The 21,663-nt window shown below is 41.1% G+C and overlaps 1 protein-coding gene across 2 annotated transcripts in view; it reads right to left on the minus strand.

Annotated features, from left to right (window-relative positions):
• Positions 1-21,663, minus strand: part of KBTBD12 (kelch repeat and BTB (POZ) domain containing 12) — a 39,969-nt gene extending 18,306 nt beyond the window's left edge. Inside the window, exons 1-5 of one of the 2 annotated variants that reach the window (XM_009321031.1) lie at positions 21,615-21,663; positions 14,704-14,764; positions 11,972-13,107; positions 10,746-11,016; positions 7,283-7,433 (exon numbers count right to left, since the gene is read on the minus strand). In XM_009321031.1, the coding sequence (XP_009319306.1) occupies positions 7,283-7,433; positions 10,746-11,016; positions 11,972-13,041 (1,492 nt within the window). In that variant the 5' untranslated portion in view covers positions 13,042-13,107; positions 14,704-14,764; positions 21,615-21,663. The remainder of the gene's footprint in view (positions 1-7,282; positions 7,434-10,745; positions 11,017-11,971; positions 13,108-14,703; positions 14,765-21,614) is intronic. The other variant, XM_009321032.1, reaches the window with a different exon arrangement.

Here is a 21,663-nt window from a genome sequence, read left to right on the forward strand (position 1 = left end):
AATAAGTGCCTTAGGTACGCCTGAGTACTCCTGTAGGAGTGAAACTGACGTGCAGGGGAGTTTCAAGAGAGAGGGAACGTTCCCACCTACAGGTACCCAGCAACTTCACCCGTGTCGCTGATACTTGTAGAAGCAGGCAGTGGTGCAGAGCAATTGCACTTCCAAGTCTCATCCACACTGGGCTCCTGTGCAGCTAAATTTGCCGGGCAGCTGAGTCCAACGTGGACAATTTTTTTCCCCCAGGATAGCCGCCCAGATCCAAGTCTAGATTGCTCATTGCACAGACAGGATGGCTGACCAAAATGACACCTACAAGGTGGTTGGTGGTCCAGGTAGGACTGAAAAGAGCTTGTGTACTCCATTGAGAGGGGCAGGGTGATGGGGACCTCTGAATACCAGACTTCATACCATTTTATTTGGTTCCCCCACTAACAGACACCTGAAATCAGACACCAACTACAGTCTTTCAGCCACAGCAGTATAGCAGGGAGCAAGAAGAGCAGAGCTGCTTCCAAAGGGAAGGTGGCCCAGGTAATGAGCTCACCGTCAGGGCGCAGCTCCACAGGACCAGAGGCAGGTGATTGCAGAAGGTCCTACCAGCAGTTGTCAGGCAAAGGCAAGGTAACAAGAAGAGGCTACCCCCCCAGGCCTGTGCTTAAATGATGCTCCTGGACCTATGGGCAGAGGGTGTGGGTGGAGGCCCCAGGTGATGCTGGTCAGGATGATCAAGACCTGTTAGTGCCCTCAGGGCACTGACACTATAATTCTTTATCATATAATTAAGTGATCAGATCACAATACCAAACAACATATATTCTTACTAGTGCCTCTTTGAATTTTTATCAAAGGAACCTGGGAAATGGGTGAAAAAAAATGAGTAATCCTCCAACAAGCAAGTGAAATCTAAGCTTTGCCTCCCGTAAAATAATTCACTATTGAATTGATCTCTGGAATGCACAATGGATTTAATAGCACTAATCTCTTTTGTAACATTTCCCTTCATTACTCTTTAACAGCACTCAAGCTGAGAGTCTCAGCACTTACATTGCTCTCTCACTCCCTGCAAAGCAGGGCTTCATAGCTGGTTTCTCAGAGAAATAAGGGAGCAATAAAGGTAGCCCTGGCAGGCGCTTCCAAAGATGAAACCGAGAAGCACTGTCATTCTTAACTAACACAGAGCAAAGCAGATGAGGTAATGCAGCTTGCGGAAGACATGAGGGCAAATGATTGATTAGAAGCAGGGCTGAAAAAACAGATGATTGTCTTCCTAAACATGGTCCACACTTCAGTTCCAGCTCCTTTTCTCTGGTAATGCCTTGCTCTTGTTTCCTTTGATAATCCTTAAGTGAGTAGAAAACATTTCTGATCTCATCTATCAGACCAAATTTTTGCCTTTTTTGTTCCTCCCTGCACACAGGCATTACGGAGGCTGTTGGACAGGTATAACAGGGCAGAATGAGGCCCATAAGCTGCTACTTGTCAGAAGTCCAAAGCATATTTATAAATAGACATGTTTATTTTAGAAGATGTTATTCAAATGTACAGTTGATACTTGAGCATGAAAGCTAAAATGTCTCTTTCCAGCCCCTCCTACACATGCTTTCCCTTCCAGAGAGACCCCAAAGTACATATTCAAATAAGTATTTTATGATCGAGACATTCAGTATTTAATTGAACCTCATTTAACTGCTTAAAACTTTTAAAAGAAGCTCTCAGCAAGAACTCAGGGGAAAAAAAACAAGTTGTAAGAGGTGGGATGCCAGGCTAAGGAGGATAAACAAAAATTCTTTGATTCCTAAATCTTCCCTAATAGGATTTCTCGTTTAAGTCCTTCTATATGTTCTTATTTATAAAGCAGGAATTATATAACATAAAAGCAACACATGGTTAAAGCTGTCATGGTGATACAGCATTTTTTACCAGTGACCTGTATTTCAGAGACAGTGGTTCTACTGAATATGTTCTAACATAAGCTAATGAATATGGCATTCAAATGGATTCATTTGGATGAATTTTCCTAATTTGTCTGTTGGCTGTAATGAGTTTTCGGAGACTTAGCTGGAAAGGATATTTTTTTAAGCAAGAGATTAAAATGCATGACCTTAAATAGAGCCCTCCCATCTGGTTTTCTTCCAAAAGTGTCTCAATTGCCTCTGTCATTAAGAACACAATACTGCTCTTTCTTGGGCTTTCCAACGAATATAGTTATGTTCCTGGGAAAATATGGAGAGAAAGAGCTAAGACCAGTCAAATGGGATGAATAGGAGAAAGGATTTTGAGCCTTAGGAAATGCTGTTCATTTACTTATGAGGATTATGTACACTGTATAAATAGCATAAGATTCTCTAGGAACATTACACAACAAACAGACAATTACATTGCAGGATTGCTGATTACGACACATGGTACAGGTTCCTGAATAATGCTATTACTCAGACCAAAAACTCTGATCTATTTCTCATTTTCCTTCCATCAGTGTGACTCTAGAATAATTCCATTTAAGTCATTAGGGTTTTACACGCTGGCGCTGGCAATTAGGCTGGGAAGAGTTTTTGGGCAGTGACTATGTGCTCTCTGTTCTGTGCCAATAGGACTTTCCAGAAATTAACACTTCAAAGGCTAAGCATCAGATTCTGATCTGGGTGAGAACAAAATGAGTCTGACACAACACAACTGAGATCAGCAGACTACTTACTACAGATTTACACCTACATGGATGAGAGCAAAAATTAGACTTGTGTATGAAGGAGTCTGCTACTGCATTTTACTCAAAGCTAGTGCTCCATCTATGCCTTTTGCTTCATATTGATGATAGAAATTGCATTCACACATCAGAGACATTAGAGAGGATCAACTTTTAGTGCAGTGATTTTTCATTTATGCTTTAGAGTCCCACCTGACTCCCACTTCTTAGAGGTCTTTTCCAACATTAATGATTCTATGATTCTATGATTCTAATCCTGAATGTGCTGATACCTGTATGAACTGTACAGGAAGACAGAGATCCTGTCTGAAAAAGCTGACAAACTTACTTCATTTAAGGACTTTGTTTTCAAGAGTTGCTTGAAAAAAGACTCATCTCTCTGCAACACTACTTTATGTATCCAGCTAGAGTTATATATTTCTTTATTTCATGTTTTTATTTCTGGGAAGCGGGGCTTGGTTCTCGTGGCATACAGCAGATATCTTGCATTTACCTGCTTCCACCTTGCCTCCCTCCCTCTCCTTCCTCTGCCCCCAGCAGCCCCCAGTGGATCTCCTTAGATGGGTGCAGACTGCAGGAAGCCCATGGAGACCGTGCACCACATAAGGAACAAGTATGATATGAAGAGCGGGTGATGCTTGTGGGAATCCAAGTATTGACACCAAGCATGCTTCTGAATTGCCCCTTCACTGAGTGTCCCATGACTGGGGCTCCATGGGAGCCTGTTAGATGTTCAAGTTCTGTGCACACACACTTCACCATGGGGAACGCCCATTTGGAGTGAGAAGGGGTATAAATGGCAATGGCAGAGACTCCACAAAAGTCTCTCTCTCATCTGTAGCACAAAAGCTTAGTCATTACGCCTGAGCATAGATGTCTCTGAGGTCACTACACGAGGACAACCTATGAGCTGTGATCCTCTTCAGAATGTGTCTTTTTGCACAAATTGCCCTTGACAGCATCTTTCTAGAGTCCCACAGTGCCCCACATTCCCTGTGAAGCAAGGTGATGTTTGAGGGATCCACAGCTTTGAACAGCCTGCAATGGTTTTACCATCCTCATGACAGTTGCTATTCTTTGGTCTGTCAGCATCAACCTCTGTTCCTTCCATGCCCATTCTCTCCTGAATGTCATCTGCACGATCAAGTACGACATCAGCCAGATTAAGAGTGCTTTCTCTGTCTTCCTTTCATTGCCATGAATTGCCCGTTCACCCTGCCAGGGTTACCATTGCCATTATTTCCAAAGGAAAACTGTACCCACCTCGCAGCCCAACAGCCTGAGAACTCACAAGGTAACAAGAACTTGTCACCACAAATAAACCATGGAATGTGTGAGGTTTTAATTACAGTTGGTGAGTGTGAGTTTACAGCTCGAGATGAGGCCATGTGTGATATCAGCAGGATAAGATGCCAATATCAGTGACTGTATCAATGTTTCCAGACAGAATTCATTTGGAAATTGCTTCATCATTTTGAGAGGTCTTGGAAAATGCTTTAATCTCTTCCACAGAGTTTTCAGACCATGATGGTTAACGTTTACCAACCATTGGTAAACATCTTCTCAATTTTAACAGATAAATCTTCATTTCCACCCATACAGTTAAAGGTGGATTTAAACCAGCATATTCAAAGGTAGAATTGACAGGTATGTTGACAAATCAGTTTTGGCTCAGTGTCAGGTTTATCTTGCAATTAAAAAATTAGTTCTAATATTATTTGATTTCCTAAGGAAACAAGACTCATGCAGTTACCCTCACTACATGTGTGTTCTGTATCTGCGTTTACATTATTTTGTCTCCTTTCATAGCTTTTGCGCCTGTTGGCCAGTTTCAACCAAATTTTACAGATTTATGGACATTAAAGTGTTTGCAAGGCTTGTGAAAATAGGCAATCAGGAGTTTGTGAAAACAGCTCAGACCTAGGTCAAAATATCTTCCCTGCAATCGATATTCATGCTACCTGATGGTAAATCATTCATGTCTACACTTGCTGCAGTTACACCTTGAGTGGATGGAGCATCAGAATGGAGGCAGGCTCAGAAACACAATGGTAAAAATAGCACAATCTTTCTAAAAAATCTGCTCCCTGGAGCAGCATGTGAGCTTATACCTTTGGTATAAATTACAAGGAAGTTTGTTCATTACAGTGAAATCACCCCAGATTTACACAATCAAAACTGAGAACAAACACTGCCTTTATGTGTATTTAGTTATACTTAGTGGCAAGAGTGAAGGGTTCGGGGCAGCAAATTGTTAATCACAGGATTAAGTGTATTGGTTCCCTTAGGACTGCTGGAGTAAGGACTGCTCATGGGAAGGTGCGTGAACCAACAAAGTGATGGAGACAGAGCAAGAGCTTGTTCTGGCCCATGCGCCGATCTGATTGCTAACAAAGATTTTCTCATAAAAAAAATTATTGGTACTGGCTGACATGTAAGAAAGAATTCAAGTCCATGTTCAGCTCCCTGAGTACTGCAGCACTGGCAGCTATGCATAATAAAACGATGCTTTTTATATTTTTACGTTAGCAAAATGCTTGTGAAGGTCTACGACCATGAACTTTCCTCAATGCCATTTAAACAGGCACTTTTCAGATTTAATACTGTGCTTTGTGTTCAATCTGTACATTTCATTACTGTAATCACTCAGATATGCTTCTTTCTTTGTGAGATTTTGAGGGAAGAAAATGGATGCAGTTTTCCTTATTAGCCATTCCTTTTCCTTGTCTCAGTGTCAGGCTTGCTGTGAAGAAGACTGCCAATTTGTTTTATCACATGCATCCCAAGGTGGCTCCTTTTTTTTTCTCCCTGACTCTCTTGTGTCATCACAGCATTTGTGGTCTTGATCTCAGAATGCTTCTTACTGAAACGCATGAATACAGCCTTTCTATTCCCAACAATTACGGCTGCTTCTGCTGCCCCATTACAGCATCAGTGTCAGTATAAATAATTATATATATTTAACCTTTTACAAAGGATGGAGTTTCCACATTTTCGAAGCACTTTTGAACCTGGGCAGCCAACGCTCTCGTTATTTAACAGCATACTGACGTTCTCTATCACTAACTTTTGACAATAATGAAATGATTTTCTGTTTGCAAAACTCTCTTTTCCATACGGAATTCTTTCAGCCTTTCTCCTGGTTGTGACTATGGGCCTGTCTCAAGCCACCTAATAGAAAGAAGTTTCTCTAAAAGAAGACAAATGCAGCGTTAAAGCCATTTTCATCTTCTACTCCAAAGACACCTTTCTTAGATATAACCCCTGCAAAATGCTTTCTGTATTACATGCCAGGAACAAACTCTCCTTTATCCATGGTATATAACAACCCAGACAAAACCAGAACACCCCTTGTACAGGAGGTGCATTAAGTTGATAAGACCGTATTTACTGTGTTGACTTCGATAAGCTTGTAAGCAGGAGTAGTTTGAAGCAGAAGGGATTGAAAGGTCCTGAGGCACTGATGAGATTGCTACCTTTTTCACGTCTGATGCTGCCCACGGGACCCCGGGAGCATGGAAGGGCATGAATAACCCACAGCCCACCTGTGGATTAATTGAGTGTATGAAATTTTTTCACCACTTCTTCAAGTTGTACACCTATCTGTAATCCTTCTCTACTTCATTTGGTCACCTTTCTGGCTCCTATTCTCCTTTCAGGGTGCGCCTTCAACTTTTCCCCCATATCATTCCCAATGCCCGCAATGCCTTTCTTCTCCATCTGCCTTTCCCTGCCTTACATCATCATTTTCTCTTCAGAAAAATCCCTTGCTTGCCAGCTCCTGAGGTGTTTGCTAGCGTTTGCTAGAACATCATCAACAGGTGATGTTCTTTCTGTTGGCTTGGACAGAGGTTGGGATGGGGCCATGAAGGGTGGTCTTTGGGAAAAGAGTCATGTTATGGATGAACTGTAGAACTGGGGATATGGATGGGGATCATTTTGGGACAAAAGATTTTGGGGTAGGAGACTAAGACTATTGAACTCTTTCACACAAGTCTTAAAACTTTGGGTCAAAATACTGTTTTGAAACAAAAAATTGAAAAGATTCAATCAAAAAATGACAAAATGAAAGATTTCAATTTTCCAAAAACTGCACTGCGTTGAGGTGGGTGGAAAAGAATGATTCATTGAACTTTATCAGAATCCACAAATAATGTTGGTTTTGACTGGGAGATCCAAATTCTCTTTTTCCCTATGCCTTCATGGCGCTGGGTATGTTCCTTAGTTTTTCACTGCTCACCTGTGAAATGGTGCTAACAAGGCTTCTCTACCTACTTTTTAAAATTCATTATTATTTATAGCACACAGTGATACTCCAAAGAAAAGTAGTTTAAAAAGCAAAGTATCTTTGTTACGTTAATCGAGAACACTAAGCATTCACTTATTTAATCTACATAAATTAAGGAAGGAAGAAATTATGTGGGGAAAAAATAACTCTAGAAAAATACTATCCATTTAGTCCAACGTACTTTGTTCTGCGTACATAGCAAAGGTTGAGATATTTCACTTCGCAGAGGCAAATTGCTGGAAAGAAGAAAAAGTCATGGTACTATCTGTTAAAAATCTGTTTCCTCTTACCCAAGACATAAATCTCGCTGTTGACTACAGCTGTGCTGAAGCGGTATTTGGAGTACTTCATTGGCGCACCTTCTGTCCATTTGTCTTGGCCTGGGTCGTACCGAAACATTCTGTTACTTAATCGATCCGGCTCATCGTCAGGCAGATCCATCTGTATGAAATATGACAGCCATATAATAATACAACATTTGGAGCCCTCTGCACATGCCTGCATGCAATTAATCACAGCAGACAGCTGAGCAGATAAATAACATAAACACATCAATTATAGCTGCAAAGTGATTCATACTCACTAGGGTTTAACAGCACCCATGACTTGCGGCTGGGAGTACGCTGTAGAAGGCAAATGAATAAGAAGGCATCTACATTCCGCAGCAATAAAGCTGAGGATTTGGGTAATAACAATAAGTTCATGGGCCCAGCTCTGAGAACGTACCTCTTTCACAAGGCTGCTGTAAAGTCCTAATAATAATAGAGGGAAAACCAGTCTCTCTGACATTTTTCCTTCCTGCTAATCTATTCCCACTGTTACTCAGACCGTACAGTGAGTCTCAGTGAGGTACTTAGCTGGCCTTTCTCAGGCCTGTATATACACATAACTTATTCTCAAGCCATTTGCACATTTATTTAGTCAGCCTAACCAGAGTGATGTTGTTCAACTGCTGTAACTTCAATAGTTTTCATAATAAGCTCCTAACCCCCTGCTATATCTTTGCTGCCATAATACTCTTTTTATACTCACTCCTACTCCTCTTGTTCTCTCTAATCTTCTTCCCTTTTCTCTGCCTGTCTAGTGTGATGCAGGGAACTCAGATTATGTTTTCTGGGTACGACAGCCTTGAATATAAGCAGTAGGCTGTGGGGGAAGGATCCTGAAATATTTTGGGATGAAAGGTTTCATGTAGAGAGAGTGAGGAGGAGAGAACTACTTTGCTTACTTGTGATGTTGTTATATGTGTTCTTGCTTTGCTTGTTATTTTTCTTTCCCAAAAGACCTTTCCAACACTGATGTAATGGACAAGACAGTAGGAGGCAAACTAGACAGTAAATATATAGCCCCTTGGTTACCCCCTGTAAGTGCCTAGGGGCATGTTCTTTCTTCGTCATAAGTGTGAAACACTGACTTATTTGCTGAAAGAGGGGTAAGCTGTGTATTTTCAACACAGAGTAAGCATATACTTAGGAGCAGGCACCATTTTACATACCGTAAATTCACATCCTACCTTATTTTTGTGGTAACGTTCACCTCAGAGCACACACTGTGCCCTTTATGTACAGAAAACATAACATCCAGTGGCCCTTCTCTCTGTCTCAAGGGTCTGAAACCTTCCTCTCAGCCTCACCAAACGCCTTCTTCCATTTTAAGAGTCCCCAGTTACCAAGGCTGGAGTCGCTTGGGTTTTTAACTCTTTAACATCAGTGAGGCTAGACCAATGCTGAGCCGGAGCAATGCTGCTGTGAGTCGAGCCCTTGCCCTCCTAAGCTGTCATTTTATGTCCTGGCTTGACTTTGTCTTGTCTTGTTTCAATTGCAAAGCCTGAGTGGGAAGGGAACATGTATTTATCTCTGTCCTGTAATGGACACATGCACTTACAGCACTCTATCAATGCTGCGTCGTTAGTATTTGTTCAGGATTGACAGAACATTCAGTGCTGCTTGAGCATAGGGACAACTCCTGGCTTGACGAACTAATTTGCTATCACAATGCAGCTGTGGTAGCCCCACATATACAATCACCACATCTGACAGGTGACTGCGGGAGATATATGGTACCAAAAGAATTCAGCACTCTGCAGTGCTGGTCTTAAAGCACTTTTTTGAGAGCTTTAGCTAATTTGTTCTGATCTGTTCAACTACGCCCTAATCTTACAAAGCTATGGCTTTTAATCAATTCCTGTTAATCTGCTCATCTCAAGCCTATATATATATATATGTATATATGCTCCAACTCCCATGTATTGTTACTGATAGTACTGGTCGGCAGGTATCCACTTCAGGTGTCTTCAAGGTGCCTGCATTTTTTTTTAAAACCATTCTTGGCTCAATATTCCTGACTTGTGCTTCTGAGCCACTTTTCCCCCTTACAATCTGTTCTGGAGAACTATTAAGAAAGACAAAGCTGGTTGTCTGACTTCAACATCTATCTTTGTGATATAACATATCTTTCAGTTCAAGTTTTTTTACAGACAGATTGTTTCTACATTAAGTATGTTTTCGTATTTTAATTCTTTAAATAGCGAGGTGTCCTTGCTCAGTTGTTTCAGTATCAGAAATACTCTCTGATCTTTCTGTTGTCTCCTCTGGGGACACCTACACTCAAAATATCCAAAGAGGTGGAAATCTTGTTTGCTGAATGCATCTCACTTTTAAATACTTTAAACAGTAATTTATTTCAGGAGAACACAAACCAATGAGATGTGGTGACAGTATGAACATAACTGCTGTCGGCAATAAGGATTACAGATGCTCTACTTCATTGACAAGTAAATGTGGGGCTTTATCTTGAATGCTCAAATTTAAACTGTACCGAGCAGTAAATAAGAATGGGCTACGCTCTTAAAAAAGATCTTTCACGCTGGGAGCAACTGGGGAGAGCAAGCACTGTTCCTGGTATCCATCTTCCTTGTAGCACAGTTCCATATATGCCCTGTACTACTGAATACAGCATCTGTGGCCCTGCTGAAAATGCCTGTTAAAACTTTACATGGCCAAGCAATGCAACTGAAACAAATAAATGGATTGATTGAAGGAATCTGTTTTCCAGAGAATGCTTTGTCTTTTCATTTAAAATATAATCTAATGAAAATCAAATAAATGAACTTTGGTTAACCAAGAAAGGTTCCTGAGAAATTGAGGTGAACCTTACATTTCAGATATAAATCTGTCCCTGAAGTTTACCTGTGTGCACACTTTTTGAAGACAGGGCTCAGTTAAGGGCCTCTGTATGATTTAAATACCATTATTTACTGATACCTAGAAAAATTAAATGGACAGTATGTAAGGAAAGGAAAGGCTGAATTTAATCCATTTTTCACAGCCTGTGATGACAAAAAAGTGCCAAATAAGTACTAAATACCATCCTAGTTATTTCAATTCAAGGTTTTTTTTGAAAAAAAAAAAAAAAAGGTGTTTAACACAGCAGCTATTTAAAATGGACCCATGTTGACACAGGAGATGTACTTTAAACTCTTGCTCACTGTGCACGTCTCTGTGAAAGAACTGCCCTTCCTAAAGTTGGTATTTACAGTGAGGATGGCATAAGATGGATATTATTCCTCTTCACCCTGTTTGGTTTTCCTACAAAAGATGTTTAATCAGAGGAATGTGAGCAATTTATTCTTCTGTTATCACTGATGTACTTTTCCTATGCAAGAAGCACCATAAAATTACACACCATATAAACCATGCATAGCTCTGCTTGTTAGTAAACAAACAAAACAAAATAACGGCCACATTTCTTAACCTGTGGTGTCCAGCCACCCAGCACGTAGAGCTTATTCTTCACCGTCACCACCACATGGCAGGCTAACGGTACTGGAAGAGGCGCCGTGCTTCTCCAGGTGCCTTGCTCCATGGAATACTTCTCCACACAGTTTGTGACCAGATACTGATTTTTCACTTTCATTTGCCCTCCTATTACATAGAGATCGTTATGGATAGTGCCCAACGCATAGAGTTCACGGAGCTGAGTGGTGCACAGGCTGTGCCAAAACTGGTTTCCTCGCTGGTGGTATCTGTAGGAAAATCCAAAGTTGTAAATGCCCTGGTTCACTGAGGTCCCATCAGCTTGTTTTGAAACGTTACCCCCTTCATTGTCAATGTTTATTCAGACAACGATACAATGACAAGAGGAGCTTTCTCTTTCACAGAGAACTTATAAAATTGAGCCCAGTTTTTGCAATATCAAGCATTTTTAGTATGAGGGATCCTAATTTTAGGCATCCTTTCAAAGATATTTGACCCTAATTAAGGTAAGGAATCCCTTATTTCTGCATGTGCTGTTCAATCACAGTTTCCACTGAAGTTAGCGGGAAGAGTAAGAGCTCCGCACTGCTGAAAATAAGGCCACTTCATCTGCCTCAGTACGGATTTACTTCCTTAAATTTGAAAATTTAAAATGCTGTCACCATTGTTTAATTTTGTCTTTAATCCAGAAAATGGCTGGTTTTCTTTACAATGGGTGAATCTGAAAAAGACAGGAGTAAAAACCGAATGAGGGTTTAAAGCTATCAATCATTATCCTTTAATCTCTGAAGTACTATCATCAACATCAACGGAGAAGAGTGTTATCTCTGTCTTACTGGACTCCTCGGGTCATTTGCTTGACTCATGTCCCCCCCGCTAATGACCTAGAAAAGAGCATCTTAGGAAAATGTTGAGATTTGAGTAAGAACATAAGATCCACATATGTTAATGTAGAATCTAATCAAGCTCGTCTACACAGAAATGCCACTACAGTAAATCCTCCTTCTTTCAGGAGAAAAGGCATCAGGATTTGGTTGCATGTATATAATTCATTGTGCCATAAAGATCAATCGTGACAAATCGATTAGAATTTCATTAGAATGAAATGTCTGGGAAAACTTCAAGTAAAGAACACTTTGTCTAATGGTCTTCTTTCATCCCCAGGAACATTATTTGAATTAAAATTTTTAAATAATTAGGGATTTTCCGACCAAGGGTACACACCTATAAATTTCGATGTTCCTGGCCTTTTGTCTAGACATTTTGACGGCACTTGCCTCTCCTGCCACAATAATATCATTATTCTCAGTGACAACACCAGTGCAAACACATCCCAAACCCTCTCCATACTTTGGAGAGGAAATGAAATACGTCTTCTGTGTCGCAGGAGCGTAACAAAAACTGGCATCTGCATAGCTACCATGTCTTGACCTAATGCCGAGAGAATTGTTGCCGATGCAGAGTAAGAGATCAGTAGTCTCCATGCCGTACCGCAGGCTGAGAGAAGGGTGGCTGGATAGCTTGATGGTTTTCAGCGCTTCCTCAAACATATCATTGCATTCTGAATTGCACAGGATCATTGTATTCCTTTTCCGGGCTTCCACGAGAAAGGAAGGGCTGACAAGTACCAGTCTCACTTGCTTCAGGAGCTCAATAAGGTGCTCTACACGTGACTTTCTGCTGTGTTTCACCCATCTAATGACAAGGTCCAGAATGCTTTCCTCCCTGGATACATTCAGATCATCTGATTTTATAAGAGTCAACAGCTGCTGGAATTCAATCTCTAATATTTCTTCCTGTAAGCTCACCTCAGCGAAATGCTGATATAAGTATTTCCTCGCTTGATCAGATAAATCTTCTGCCCCAATGTGGCTTGCAAAGTAGTAGATGCCCACACAGTTGGAAGCATCCATATGATCCATCATGTACTTCTGACACATACTGAAAATGTCTTCCATCTGCATGAAATATGCAGCAAGCGCAACAGTCTGCACATTCTGATTAGTGAGGTGCAAATCTGCACTGTACATGTAATTGAGTATTACGGACACGCTCTCTGCAGAGATGTCATACAGTATCACTTCTCTTTGCGTGCATTCAACCAAGCCACAGGTAAACATGGCTTTGAAATAGGGACTGAAGGCAGCCAGCACCACCTTATGGCAGGGGAATTTCTCACCTTCTGCAACTAGCACAACATCAATTATCTCTGTTGATTCTTTCATTCTCTTTACTTGTTCCAGTAAAGTCAAGCTATGGCGCTGCCTTCTTTTCTCCTCAGCCTTATGATCCATGGTTGATCTCCAAACTTCCTGGTTTTTAAATCTCCTCAGAATTCAAGGTCTTCATCAGGAATGTTTCTAGAGGTAGAAGCATAACATTGTCCAATAAGAACAAATTATTGGGCAAATGAATATTGCTGTTAATATCTAAAGCTAGTCATTCTACAGGGTGTGATATAAATCAGTAATGCATAAAAAGTATGTAAAATTATGGTGAGGTCTCAGGCTCAAGGTCTCCAAGACACAAAAAAATAAAATTGATACTTCAAGTGATCTTCAATGTTCAATAACACCCCCACAAGTTTTGTGATTATTTAAAGAAAATTACAGACTTCCCTTCAAATCAGTCTTTTCCAGCTGCCTTCTCCCTCCTTTCCCTGATCCTGATCCAGAGCCTATTAAAATTGAGGGAAAGATTTCCGCTGACTTATAATAAACTCTAGGTCAGGCCCTTAGTCCCTTGGCTATTCAAGTTTTGTCTCTCACATGCACCTGAAGGACATTAGTCCTTGCTTAGATGCTGAAAGTACCTTGTATTTTCAACAGCCCCTTAGGTTAGACAGCTAGAACGGAGTAGTGCCTTTTCATTGCTCACAGCTCCTCTCAACCTAGGAGTTATGCCTAAGTAGAGACTTCAGAAAAGGGTTTTACAAGACCAAAAAAAAATGGAAAAACATTAGACTAGCTTCTCTCATTAGTTTTTACAGTGATCTACACCTCTGCAAAGCGGCTGGGAAATAAAGCCACTAGTACGACCCGGTTCACTGGCATTTTACAGAGGCATAAGCATACGTGTGGATGTTTAATACTCTGCCTTACCACCAGACTTGGCTACCAGTTTGCAGAACGGTTTTGATTCAGAAGCCCTGTGCTTACACCCTTGCAAAGCAGTTAGGAAGCTGCTACCTCGTTACTCTACCAATGGATTTGCCTCTGCCCCATTGCGCCCCACTTTACCGGTAGCTCTCTCCCCAGGCTTCAAGCTGAGAGAGTCAAGACAACGTGGGCAGAGACAGCTTCCACCCCTGAAGTATGGTGGTGGAAACTGGCAGGAACCAACTTGGTCTAATTGGCCAGATTCTTTACTCTTTCACACCAAAGTGCAGGTCACTGGTTTGTACAGAGTTACTACTGGTTTGCTTTGGGATAAATAAAGGATTAGTAAATAGGGGCCAGCTTTTGAGCTGTCCTCCCACTTCTCAGCAGGATGCTTAAGTGCTGCAGATTCAGAGTTTTGGTTCCACTTACTGTAACCTCAAATGGGAATTTTAATTGTAATTATTCACATACTCCCTCTAGTTTTATTTATGGGGAAAACAGAAGGAACTTCATGGTCCCATTTCTGAGGGTTTTTTGGGGGGGGGCCTTTACTGAACCTCTCAGGCTTTCAGATCAGCCAGCTGCAGAATGTGAGGTACAGTGCTGTAGACAGGTAGAGCTGTCAATGGGAGAATGATGTTTACCAATCACTCGAGGGATACCAGTCCTCAACGCAGTTGTTGTCCCTAACGTGGTACTGAGACGGTTCTGTTGTGGAAATGCATTAAGGACTCATGTCATGAATCACCAATTCACAGACAAGTCCTAAAGCTGTGGTATAACCATGTTTGAAACACATTGTAAACATGCTATGAATTGCTTAATGGGACAATTCAAATGAGTAACATTTCTCACCAGCTTAAATATCTGCAGGATCAGGGTCTTGTACGACAGATTGAACTGGTTTTCTCAAATCCTGGAAGCACAAAGAGTAGTTTTAGTTTCATTAAAGAAATATGTATCAACATAAAAAAATGAGTATATGAAATTCTTTGAAATCCACCTAAAGGTATTTTCACAAACAGTTCAGATTCCTCTACAGATCTAGATAAATGGTTTTTTTAAAAAATATTATAGTTACTTCCCAGGTGAAAAGGAAATCTACAGCTATATCATCAAGTTCAGACCTACTCTTTTAGCTGTTCAGTTGTTTTTGGAAGTAGTCATCATTCTGTTTTAGCAAATTACAGAGAGTCCTCACTTTGTGTGCTAAATTAAAAGCCAGGCATGCTTGAAGACTAGCATTTTCTTGATTTTATCAATTCTTTCCATATTCCAAATCTGGAACTAGAAGCAACACATCTGAGAAATGAATCTGGGTTATTACCAGATTTTAAAAATGGATTTTGAAGACAAAACATTAACTTCATAGTCTGAATGTGGGCCAAGCTCTGAGCTCTTCTTATGGTACTGTTAAAAATCAATCAAAGGCAGTATGTTTAGTACAAAAAATAAAGCAATGGTATTTCCAAAATCTAGATTTTTTTTTTCCTGGCTACATTGAAATGAAATACTGCATTTAAGAAAACGTAGGTCTTAATCCTGCATCGACTGCCTCTGGAGCAGTCTTTACAGTCAATGGAAGCATTTTTGAGATAGAAAATGTTCTTTTTTTTAATCCTACATGATAGTTAGATAGTCAGTTTATTCCCCTCCCCCCCCACGTGCTATTTTATCACCTTGCAATATTTGATCTTCACTGCATTTTGATAAGCCAACCACACCATATCTCAAAGATCATGTATTGTAAGCATACATATCTTAAAGCAGATGTTCACTCTTTAACCAGGTTGTTCACTCTCCAACAGGATCAAAGCGTTAATAACGACCAACAAGTCCCCAGTCCTGTTTAGCAATCTGACTAACCAGGGTTTTTCCTCCAAAATTTTCAACTTCTCTCCTTTCTCTTTTGTGATGTTAGAGCTTCACACATCCTCCAGCTTTTCCATAATGGACAAAATGTGCATTTTCAATGTGAAGAACAAGTGAGATGATTAATCATCATCATCTTTCCCAGACTTTTGCACAGATCAGGAAGAAGCAGTGTGTAGAACTGAGTTATGATTTCCCTTCCTTTGCCGGTCACCTTTAGGTTTTCTTTCACTGTTAATTTAGCTTTCTTAAGAGCAACACTTTGTCTTTGATTACACTGTTCATCAGATTTATGAATTCTATGTGTTCATCTACCAGTGATTAGGATATCTGGCACAACGTGCAACATGCTCACAGCCATTTCCTCCTCTCTTTCATCATTAGGACATTAGCAATAGGAATCTTAAGGTACAATGTAGCTCATGCCATTTATGTACTACTTCAGGCACAAATTGTCTGATGGATAAGTCCTACAGCCACTACCCGGATGGTGAAGGGCACTGCCCATCTGCACCCAGTGTGGGGTGGTCTCCTCTGCCGCCCACAAAGCTGGTGGATCGGCTCGGGGCATCCTCCCCAGGAGCAGCAGCAGAGCTACATACAGCCTGTGAGTGGTAGATGGGGTGGCCTCCCCTCTCCTGGAGCTGGTCCGTACCCAATCATCACCTCATCCTTGGGCTGAATTGTGCAACGAGTCTCCACCTTGCAGTCAGGATCACCTGCAACCCTCCAACCTCCTCTTCACCCTCCCCATTGAGCTCTGCAGAGCAACACTCCTTCCCCAGCCAGAGCTATAAGCAGAGCTTGGTTACCTTACACTTTCAGGAAGATAGTATTTGCCTCTCCTCATAAGAATGCACCTTCCTCATCTCCTTGCTTTGATAGCACACCAAGCTCCTGACTGAACTGTACTCAATAAAATTGTGCTGTCGACCTGTATGTAAGTCTACTTTCTCCATCCTACAGATGAGGAAACTGAATCTAAAAGGTTAAAAAGAAAACAGGATTAAAACCCAGGGGTGAAATCCTTTCATTAACTTCAGAAATTCATCCCTGTGCATTAGCTACAAACTTGTCACTCCCCTCCTGGCTTTTAGCAGTGTTTAGGTGAGGTCATTGGAAGGATATTAATATTCTCCTTTATATCACTGGAAAGACCATTAAAGGGTAATAATGAAATGGTGCTGCTTTGCTTTCCCCTCTGGGTTACAGAGGAAAAAAGATGGTATGTTGATATTAAAAGAAAGAATAAATGTGATACAAATATAATTTGCAGTGAGACACTATACTGAGATTGTGCCAGAGGCTGGGTTGTCATTATAAAACCTCCAGTGCAAGGCTCAAATCCTTTGTAATGTCACCAGGAGCTGAAATCAGAGTTATTGCCTTATTCAGAATTTTTGGATATTTTTTTCTTCTATTGTGAAAAATGGATTCAGGTGCAAATCTTCATTTGATGTTACTTTATTTCAGAGCCGTGCTGTTAATTTTCCTCCAGTTCTGGCTGCTACTTTTATTTTTATATCAGCTGTTTTGTTAGTCTAATTTCACTTTTTTTTGCCTTTGTGTCATGAACCTTATGAAGAGTCATATATAATTTTATGCAGGAGCTACAGCATACATTTTGCAAGGCGGTAGGGTGCTGCATGAGCAGTTCAAAACATAAATAAGCGCACTGCTGTGAGCTCAGCTCTACAGCTTTTATGAGGCTATCAAACTATAAATAAATACTGTCCTCAATTCTCAGTTACACTGCAGCCTCTTTGAACTGCCCCAGCGCACAGGGACTGTAAACCAGATGGAAGTATCTCACCAGGAATTTCCCTTAACCTCTGAAAAAAAAAGCGCTACCTTGTAATTAGAGACATTATTTTGTCTGTATTTTTGTCTGGGACATAGATTTTTCTTGTCTTTTCCCCCAGTCCCAAGGAATCTCCTCTTTCCCGCGCTGTGGTGGGAGGGTGGGAGCTGTGGGACCCGGCCCAGAAGAGGTCACAGCACCCAGCATGGGGCAGCGGGCTGGGGGCACCTCCTGCATCCTCCTCTTCCTCCTCTGCTTTTTTTTTTTCCTTCTCTGCCTTAATGAGACTGCCCTGTCTTCAGCCTGCCTCCCTTCAGGTGCTGAAAGGATCAGAGTTTGGTCACATCAAAGAAACATGCCTCTGCCTATGAATTATTTGTGCTTCCTTTGTCATCAGTAAGCTGAGAAGCAAATCTGTTAATTGTATGCATTATGACATTTGGCTGACAGCCACAGCAAGGCAGAAATCAGTACCCAGATGATAATAATGTTATAATCTCTGGGTTCAATTACAAAGGCTGTGCTGGCATTTAAGATCAAGATTTTAAACTGTGCAAAAGATATCGCAGTGCTTAAGAAGGGTAAATAATAATGCTAATCTTGATATAAGGAAAAGATATAATAAGATATAGAAAGGAAGCTTCCAGGGAATTATAGATGTTCCTGTATCTATATCTAATCCTGTGCTAATATATACATGTATCTAATCCTGTATCTATATCTAATTCTGATACCTGGAAAGATGCCGGAAGAAATTATTACATGATTGAATTATAAGAATTTAGAGGGCAATAAGGTGACAAAAGCAGCTATAGCACCTATTTATCAAGAACAAATTGTGTCAATCCAATCTAATTTTCTTCATTTTTTCAGGGATAATAGGGGATAAATTAGATACTTTGTCTGGAGTGAAGTTACTGATATGGTCCTACATGATATCATTAGAAAAAAATTGTGATGAAATCAACTGACTAAATCAACGTAAGTTAGATGCCCAACTGGCTAAAAAAAGTAGATTCAAAGAATAGTTATCACTGGTCAGACTGGAAGGCATTTCTAGCCTGTGCCTAGAGATCTGTGCTGAAAAGGTCACTCACAGTTTCAGGGAACACTTACTTTCTTGCTTTGACTTAGATATTATTTCTTGAACTAATTTCATCCATTCTGTCCAGATAAAATATACAAACTTGTGGCAGAGCATTTAAGTGGGAGAACATCCAATTCTTTTTAGGAAATTTATGTCTATGTGGTTTGAGAGGGCATACACGTAAGTGTCTCTAATAAATAGTTCTCGGCAACAATTAGACATTCAGCGTTTGGATGTGTCTCAAGTATCACCATAACTACTAGCAGCCAGGGCACCTTTTCTGAAGTTTTCCGTATTCTGTCCGTTGCTAGTTACTTGGAGATTGAGGATTTTCAGGTTTTCAAAGGCATCTAATTAAGTTAAAAGTCCAAGTCCTACTTGAGTTCACTGTGCAATTTAGGAACTGAAGTGTCTGCATCACTTTTAAAGGTAAAACTTCAGCCTTAAATTGCATAGGCAGTTTTAAAAGGTTCACCAGATGATGTGATCTCCTTCCCATTAAAGTCAAAGAAAGAACTCTCCTTGCTCAGCCCTATCGATCTCCCAGGATCAGCCCCACAGCGGGTACGTTTCAGGTGATCTGAACTGATTTATTTCTGGAAGGGAAGAAGGAATTGTAAGGTTTTGAGATTGTGAACACTACAAATCCAATCATGTCATTGGCCTATGTAAGATAAAGTATGACAATCCTTCTGAGAGAGATTGTAACTGGTTTTCTCCCTCAGCCCCTGTGGCACCTTGCTTATTTCCACATGCCGTCTGACACCGAGGAGCCTGAGTCAAGGCAGTCTGAGGTCTCATGCTATCCAGGCACAGGCCAGCTGCTGCTGGGACTCGTGCTGCTCATGGGAGCTTTCTTAGCCGGTTACAGTCTGCAAGCGGTGTAGAAGGAAGCTCTCAGTGCAGAAAGACAGCCCGCTGACCTGCAAGCAGCGAAGGTAACTGTAGATGGAGGCAGTTGTGGCAGTGTTGCGTTCCCCTGTGTGCATCACTGCACCCCTGCTGCTGTAAGCATCCCGCCGCCAGCAGAGACTGGAATCATCTCTGCTCAGACTGCTACATAAGACACAGCCTGTCCCTTCTACAGTAGCTTATTTGTTTTTTTAATTTAAAATAAAAATAAAATGGGACTTAGCAAGGCTCTTCGGGCTAGGAGAAACTTGACACCTAACAGTGAGATTTTAAGCAGCCTGCAAAGCTTCAGAAACCATGTTTGGGAGCACGTTTGACCATCGGAGACCTGAAGGTGCTTTGATCAGTTTTCAAAGCCTTTGGGTAGTTTATGATTCTGGAAAGATTTGACAGTTTGAGCTCCGTTTACTGCCAAGACAGAGGCCTAGATGTGGGATTGGATTAGTATTGATCCTATCTCAGCAAATACCAGGCATATTTTTTTTTCTTTAAACTGTTATAGATTCATGAAAAAAATCAAAGCAGCTGAAAATGAAAGACCTTGTGGGCCATCTTTTCAAATATGCCTTCACCTGACCTTAATCTTACTCTGATTCAAAGCTCAGTGAAGTCAGTCAGAATAACCCCACGATTTAAGTAGAAAATGGATGTGGCTCTGTTCACAAACAAATGCCTATAAACAAATCCCAGTCTGAGCCAATTATGTGCATTAATTGCGTGAGAAGAATAGAAGCTAAATATATGCATACAGAGCCCATTTCTTTTACAGTTCACATGTGCAGATCATTCTTCTTACATATCAAAACTAACTGAAATGGCAAAGTGCTCATTCACAGAAGGAGGATGCACAAGTGTTTTACAGATCCAATGACAGATGCCAGCAGAAGGAAAATGTATTTCTAAAATGTATTTCAGTAGCTCTTTAAGCAGCCTGGCAAAGGTCTTAGAGGTTTCTCGTTTTGCATTTATCTAAACATACTGGCGAGTATAGGAAAGGCTTACTTTCTGGAACAGTTATATCATACAGTGTAAATAGGACTGTATCACGATTAAAAGAAACCTAATTTAATAACTTGGTGCAAACTAGGCTCTATTTGCATTTTTACAACAGAAAAGATTGTGAACTCCAATTTCTAATATTTACATAAAACTCTGAAGTATGTATCCATTTGGTGAGCAAATACTGGTATGTAAAAGCTTTAATATCCCTGTCACTCAGCAGTGAAATTAAAATAAATTGCAAGTTGTAAACCCTTATAAGTTGACATCAGCATTCCATTAGTTACTGTTCGAATCCAGCCTTCCCCGTAAATTCTCTAGTTTCAATTTCAATCACCGCCAAGCAAATATCTGGGTATGTCCATACCCACAGAAAAGAAAATTCATAGCAACCCATGGCAACAACACAGCACCACCTCCAAAATGGCCCCGGCACTAACGCACATATTTGATACCTACTAAATCTGCAATCCCCACTGAACCCTCGTGTTAAAAATGTTCAGCCTCTCGATGGTAAGGATCAGTCCCAGGCACATATAGATACCTTGATGGGAGAAGCAAGAGTTTCTCCGAGCTTCCTTACTGGAAGCAAGTCTAGATGTTTGCAGGCTTGTGGAGTATGCAAAGCCCCCCCCATGCACAGACCTCAGACACTGAACTTTCTGCATCTGCAGGCTGAACCTGTTTCTACACTGCTGGCAAACCCCATATAGCTGCAAACAGACCCCAAGTTTGATATTGTTCGGGGGTTCCCATCCTAACTTTGCAAGTCATCTCTTACATTTCCTTTATGAACCGGACAGTAGGCGCTGCAAGGAACAGAGAGGGCTTCAATTTTGGCACCAACAACGGGTCCTACAGCCTCCTCCCCATGTAGCTGCCTTGCAGCTGACCCTGTGCCGCCGTGTATAGGCCCCCTCTCCGGCATCTTTAAGGGTTCCCCAAGACATACATTCAAGTACCCCTGCCCACAAATTTCCCACACACCCAGCAACCCAAAGCAGCCTGGCCCTGGCGTTTCGACAGTGCCCATCCGTCTCAGTGCCAAACACCCTTCTCTTTCCTGCTCTCAGTGGGGAAAGGATTTAAATGTACCTTTCTGACGCCGGGAGCAGCAGGTGTCTGTGAGGGTGCGTGGGAGAGG

The sequence above is a fragment of the Pygoscelis adeliae genome, unplaced genomic scaffold (genome assembly GCF_000699105.1).
Source record: "Pygoscelis adeliae isolate BGI_AS28 unplaced genomic scaffold, ASM69910v1 Scaffold453, whole genome shotgun sequence".
In the NCBI taxonomy this organism is placed as follows: Eukaryota; Metazoa; Chordata; class Aves; order Sphenisciformes; family Spheniscidae; genus Pygoscelis; species Pygoscelis adeliae.